Raw genomic sequence first — 7,158 nt, forward strand, 5'->3', positions numbered from 1 at the left:
ATATATATATCTCAAATCTTCAATATCTTGTAATCTACCAACAATGTCAAGCCCTCCTAAAAGTGAAAGTAATGTCTTAAATATACCATATATCTTAAAAGCGTATGATGCTTTTAGTTCCCTTGGTGCCGAGTCGGAGAAAATAGAAAACAAATCGAGGAATTCGTCAAAAGTTAAATTTCCTGAATTGTCTGCTGAAAACACTTGGAAAATTCTTTGACGAAATGGATTCTCCTGCAAGAAAAAGTAAGATAGTAATAATAAAAAAAATTAGAATGAAGATAATGAGAATAATGATGATGACAATGACAATGACAATGATGATGGCAATGATGGTGATGATGATGATAGAGTCAATGACAATTTTTCTGTGGTCTAATTCCAATAAACTTAGAATTTGTAAGATCATTAAAAATGTCTTAAAACTCAAAGCTCCAATGTAGTTTTCTCTGGCAAATGTACAAATGTGTGTGTGTATATATATATATATTGATAATACTAAAACTCTAGGAATGTTTGTGTGTAACTGAAATACCTCAGAAATAGTATATTTTAACTTAACTTTTTTTTACATATTTATTTTCGTACTTACCTTCAGCAGTGCAGTACAAATTTTTGTAACGTTTGGATATCTATTTAAACGATTAAACACAAATTTTGTTTATGTTTTGACAAAGGCTTCCGTGACGTCAACACACATACACATATACAGAATACACACACATATAATGAATGTTATGAGGTGTAAATCAACACAGACACACGTCCGCTATCTGTGACATATACACACACGCATAGTTTTCGCGCTCTCTAAGAAAAAGAAACACCGTCGACTTTTTGACGTACACAATATTTTAATCATTAAGAAATATTTTTAATTAAATGTGATTTCATCATCCGGAGTTCGTTAATTTCCATAAAAATCTTTTATTTATTTACTTTTGTTTTAAAGTGAAAGAGAGGAGAAAGTGAAAAATGTATGTACGTGTATATGAAATGGACGTGTGTGTGTGTGTGAAAGAGAGAGAGAGAGAGAGAGAGGAAGAGAGAGAATAAAGAGAGAGAGGAAGAGAGAGATAGAAAGAGTGAGTGAAGGGGTGTGTTGTCATGTATACGTACATACATCAATACATATGCGTATCTCTTTTCTGTATGCACGTATGCTTGCTATTTCCAGTGTGGTGGTATCTCTTAGATACCCTAAATTATAATTTTGAATAATTATTACCTTTGATGGTTTTTATTCCCATGCTGGCCACTTGATTCGGTATTTAAATATCGATCTTATCCTTATATATATATATATATATACATATATATATATATATATATATATATATACATATATACATATATAAACAGGAGATTGGACAAATATTTTGGTATTATTTACTCACCATTAGACGTGTTTCATTTGCTAATAAGAGTTGTAAAAATTGTACATGTAGGCGAAACATGTCATATGTTAGAAATTCTTCAGACAGAATCAAACAATGTGTGTGTGTTTGTGTGTGTGTGTGTGTGTGTGTGTGTGTGTTAGAGAGAGAGAGATAGAGAGAGAGAGAGAGAGAGAGAGAAAGAGACAGACAGACAGAAAAACTGAGGAAGTTATAATGACAAAATCTAATTATAGTTACGTAATACTGTCAATTATATCGGGAATTATGAATAACGTATTTGTGAAAATTTAGTCTGAGATGAGATATATTATTTATGAAATATGAACAAATTACAAACTTTGAACTCAGGCAGCTTTTCCAATAATTCAAGAGGAATTTTTAAACTGGTAGCATCTTTAGTAGTCATTTTCATTGGAACGGTATCCGGAGAAAGTTCTTTAAAACGTCCAAATACCCTAAAATATGAAGAAGAAACTGTTATAAACATATGCAGGCATACTCTCGAGTAATTTTCAGCATTAAAAGTTTACCAATGTCTGAGTGTGGATGTATTTGATATTTATAAATACACATAGTTTTATGTATAATAGTGTTTTAAGTATTGTGTCTCATAGTTAGGAATTTCTCATAAATATGCTAACTACAGAAGTGACCAAAGCACCATTTAATGCTACAGATTAAATTACTTTTTCAAAACCAGATAAGTGTTGCTGGACAAGTGTTGAATTGTATTTCTAATGTTGTGAATATATACCCATGTTGATAAAATCTAATTTTAAATTGATCTGCTGTTAATAATATATAATCTATTCCATTCTGATTAATTTTAGATATGACTATGGCTGCATAGACAACTGAATTTTCTAGACAGTTACTATTGACTAGACAAACGGTTGGTAAATGGCAATTATATTTTGAGGTGTTAATGTTATTTCTGATAATCTGTATCCAAATTATTCGCTGTTTTTAAAATTATTAATCAAGTATGATATTTGTTAGCGCTGAGCGTCTCATTTTGAATGAATTTATGTTGAAGATTTTTCTGTATTTAACTTTAGGAAGAACGTGCAATTTTCGAAATGGAGAATATCGTTCCTGTATTGATCTGAATAAAGTGAATTAAACCACATGATCTTTCTTTTGCATATTTTCTAACAGGGCTGTGTGTGTTCGAGATATTTGAGAATATCTTTAAAATGCTAGTTGATAGAATATCATTGTACAGGCTCATTATTCTATTGAATGAGGCTACATCATAATAGATTCTTATACTGAAACTTGTGAGTAGGTTTGGAGTTATGGCCCATATATTAAATAATTTGGTCTAAAGTCTGGTTGAAATTGTTTGCCATAAAAATTATATGCTGTGTCTGGAAAATTCTCTATTTTGAGGTTGATATTTACGGTAATTTTAAAGTTGCTAATGCCTCAAAGAGACATTCTGCATCTGGGTCTGAGTACATATGTCGACCAATTGAGATAAAATATGGTAGATATCACTTTTGCCAATCCACGTCAGCAACAAAAAGTGACACAAATGACTTCAAAGATTGTAATCATGTATTTGTTGAAGACAGTCTGGAATCTACTACAGCTACTGTATTTAAGGTCATTGTTAGTCATTCGTCGGTCACCAAAGTATTTCTCATAAAATAAATGTCAGAGTCAAATAGTCGGTATTTAATAAATTCTTAATAATTATTATCTTATTTGCTGAACGTCACATTGCGATATTAATGACAAATATTTTTTCTGGTAGTGCTTCACATGTTTTTCAGTAAATGAATTCAGCTATCCTTGGTTAACTTAGTATTGCCTCATTTATTGCAGAAAACTTTAAATAACTAATTAGAAATAAGTTGTGGTGAAGAAATGACAATACTACAATACTAGTCAATGACTAATGTTACTTTAAATATTACGGCAAGTATGTCATGTAATTTTGATCATGTTTCAGTTTTATGAAGTCTCCTCAACAAAGATTAGATTCTGTGTATATATGAGGATGTGTATATGTGTGTGTATTTTTGCAATGTCATAATTATATTTCATGTTAGACCCGTAGTACTTACCTTAAAATATCTTTTCTGTTGAAAAATGTGCAATCCTAAGAGAAAAGAGGTAAAAAAAATTAACAAAGAATTAAATTTAGAATAAAAAAGAACATATTCAGATACAATATGTGTTACTAATGTTATGTTTTGTATGATTAGAAACAAGGTGGATATTTGTAGTACAATTGGCTATCGTTGACAGAACCAACTGTAGTTTATTTTGGTACTTATTTCATTGGTCTTTACTGGGTTTGAACTCGAAATCTGGAGGGATAAAATTAAATATTGTAATTCAAGTTTAGTTAGAGGAGGACGGGCAGCTGCCGTAGCTTGTAAGGGAAATGGAAAAAAACCCCACTGCTAATGAGGTTATTATGACGCTAGAGACCTGCACCAAATGCTGGTCCACCATCTTCAAGGAATTTTGGCCCCAGAATTTAGTCTGGTATTTTATCAATCTTTATTAGTTGAATGAGGCTACCTATCGACCCTAGTGGAACTATTTGGTTTGTTATTCCATACGTCAAACAAATTAATAGTAACCTTACTTACCTGTTTCGTGAAGCCATCGAAAGGAACTTCCACAAAAACTCGAGGTACCACTCTATTATCAACTCACATCGTATGAGAATTTGTTTCTCTAACACTAATAACCTCCTGCAAATTATCTCTTCACATAACAACTATATTCTTAACGGTAAAAGGGATTCGTTCAATAACTATAATAACAATAATATTAATAATAATAATCACTCTTTAAATAATAATATCAATAGAAGTATTACTTGTAACTGTGGTCCGAATAGAAGATGCGTTCTGAACGGAAATTGTAAAATTAAAAATGTTGTTTGTGAATGCAAAGTTTCTTCAGGAACTAAAGAATTTTTTTTATGCTGGACTTTCCTCCACGGAATTAAAAAGACACGAAGCCAATCATTTGTCTGCATTTAAGTATATCAATAAACGTAATGCAACAGCTCTTACAAAACTAATTTGGCATCTCAAAGGCTGTAATAAACAATTTTCTTTGGACTGGAAAATTTCGTCAAGATCGTTCCCTTATGATAAACGCAAATCTTTTTGCCCTCTTTGTACGGACGAACAAGTATTTATCTTTTTTTCCAAATGCATACTTGTCAACACCTTTAAAGAACGTGTTTACAGGTGTTTACATTGGAAAAAACACACACTTCCAGCAGCTATTTCAAATTATATTTACCTCATTTGCCTAATAATATCTGTAACTTTTACTTTATTCTTTTCGTCCCATACATCCCATTCTTTCCTTTATCATTTCTATCCATTTGTCATTCACATTCTATTTGTCTATTCCTCCATTACTCCTTGAATTTTCTTTCTCTCTTCCTTCTTTTCTTCTCTCGTCATATGAGGTCAAATTCTTAACGGTATTTAAAAATTACTAGCGTTTTCTATCCACCTTTTATTTTAAATATATTATATATTATATAACATAATTTCTTGCATCTCTAAAACGGCTTATTATTGAGCACTGTTATTTATAATCTCCTCCCTGATGCGACTAATACATTATTCCACATTATTTCCCCCCCTCCCGGATTAATGTTAATGTATCCATCGAAACATATGTCGGCGATATAAGTGATTTAAATTATATCTTGTGCGTTTGTCTCTATTTTCCATTTCTCTTATGTTCTCTAAATCACGTCTCACTTTCCCCTGGAATTATTACCCATGTATGTGTGGTTATTAATATCTTAATGTGCTTATGTGACATTTGGCTACCCTGGTAACTATTTCTCCGGATCTTGCCTTGAAAATTAAACACCTCCCCACACACTCGAGGTTTGATCAATAAGTATCTAGACTGTTGCCATTGTAACGAAGCTAAAGTATGCAGAGCAAAGCCGCTTGGCATAGATTGACCTTGAACTTTACTGTGCATGCGCACTAAGTTTAACGTTCTAGTTCACTTCTGCCGTTTACAGCAGTGCTTGGAATGAACGTGTATAGCGTGTGATCGTTGCATTGACCATGACAGAGAAAGTTGTCACGGCGATACCTGCTCAGAGGCTTATGCAGAGTTGCAGAAAGTGTATGGAGAGGAGTGTATGAGCTGCTCACAAGTGTACGAATGGTTCAGATGTTTCCAAGACGGCCGAAAAGATGTCGATATTGACAAACGTTTTGGGAAAGCCGCAACAAGCAGAACTGAGGAAAGCATCGCAGAGGTGCTTGGAGTTGTGAGGAGAAATCGTCGAATCACCATCCATGAGTTATCAGAGGATGTGCAGATTAGTTATGCTTCAGTTCAGTCCATTATCATTGAAGATTTGAGTATGAGGCGCGTGTCTGCCAAGTTTGTGCCAAATCTGCTTTCATCTGATCAAAAAGACACTCAGCTTTCAGTTGCACAAGATCTCTTTGACTGTATCAAGAATGATGAAAACTTTTTGAAAACTTTGCGTAGGCCTCTGAGCAGGTATAGCCAAACTTTTGGCAAAATTTGATGCAGATTCTCTGCCCAACTTTCTGTCATGGTCGATGCGACGATCACACGCTACACACCTTCTTTCCAAGCACTGCTGTAAACAGCAGAAATGAGTTAGAACGTTAAAACTTAGAGCACGCGCACAGCAGAGTTCAAGGTCAATCTGTGCCAAGCGGCTTTGCGCTGCGTGCTTTAGCTTTATTAATATGGCAACAGTCCGGATACTTATTGATCAGACCACGAATATATTTGTAAAAATGCTGAAGACAACAGGTGTATACTCATTTCGTTGTATTGTATGAAGATTTCCCAACCAAATTGGACTGAGTGCATACCCATTGCAGTCAGCAACATGATCCATTTAAAATATTCATTGTATGATTGAGTTCGTGGTCAGCATTGTTATGCATGTACATACACACACACACACGGCAGTCTTCAACACCATTTTCAGATACCGATTTTCATTCACAAGGTAATAGTCAATCTGCGACTATAACAGAAGGCAATAGCCTCAGGTACCGTGGAGTCAAATTCACAACCGTTCCACAGTAAAATGATCTTCCTAACCATATAGTCTTGTCTGTAACCTATTTCCTATAAATGCTTAGCAGAATGCATAACAAAGCAAAATAAATGACAGATTTCAAGCGTCTTAAACCAATAATCTTAATAGAGGTGGAATTGGAGACGTGCTATAAAAAAATGTTATAAAATCTGCATATTTGTCTGGCGAGACAGTTTCTTTGTTAATAACACTTGCTGGAAAGAAAGAGTTAAATTCTTACAACGACGTTGAAATCAATAGAATTTCTGTCTTTTGTCTACTTGTAAGAAGATATCGTGTCATATTTCTCCGATTCATCAATTCATAAGTTATTAGTTGGATTGCATCACCATATACTAACGCTCGTGTATACGCATACGTACACGTTTACATATATGCTCACATAGATACACACAAATATGTATAAGTATCAGTATGTGTATACATACATACATACATACATATATATGTATATACATACATGCATATATATATATATATATATATATATATATATACCGGAGTAAGCACATGAAATGTGCAACAAGGTGGAAAAAAGAGTACTCAAATACCAGAGGTAGAGTAATATGCTTTATTTAAAAGCAGCAGAAATATAACAAAAAAAAACCGTTACTCTGAGTTTCACGTTCCCGTTCATCGGACAGTTTTGTTAGAAATGGAGGAAGG

At 33.3% G+C, this 7,158-nt stretch overlaps 1 protein-coding gene across 1 annotated transcript in view; it reads right to left on the reverse strand.

Annotated features, from left to right (window-relative positions):
• LOC106872495 (calcium and integrin-binding family member 2) overlaps positions 1–7,158 on the reverse strand; it is a 24,112-nt gene that overhangs the window by 6,026 nt on the left and 10,928 nt on the right. The window contains exons 2-4 of the mRNA XM_014919514.2: positions 3,473–3,507; positions 1,738–1,855; positions 87–234 (exon numbers count right to left, since the gene is read on the reverse strand). Of these exons, the coding sequence (XP_014775000.1) occupies positions 87–234; positions 1,738–1,855; positions 3,473–3,507 (301 nt within the window). The remainder of the gene's footprint in view (positions 1–86; positions 235–1,737; positions 1,856–3,472; positions 3,508–7,158) is intronic.

This window comes from Octopus bimaculoides, chromosome 10 (assembly GCF_001194135.2).
Source record: "Octopus bimaculoides isolate UCB-OBI-ISO-001 chromosome 10, ASM119413v2, whole genome shotgun sequence".
NCBI lineage: Eukaryota > Metazoa > Mollusca > Cephalopoda > Octopoda > Octopodidae > Octopus > Octopus bimaculoides.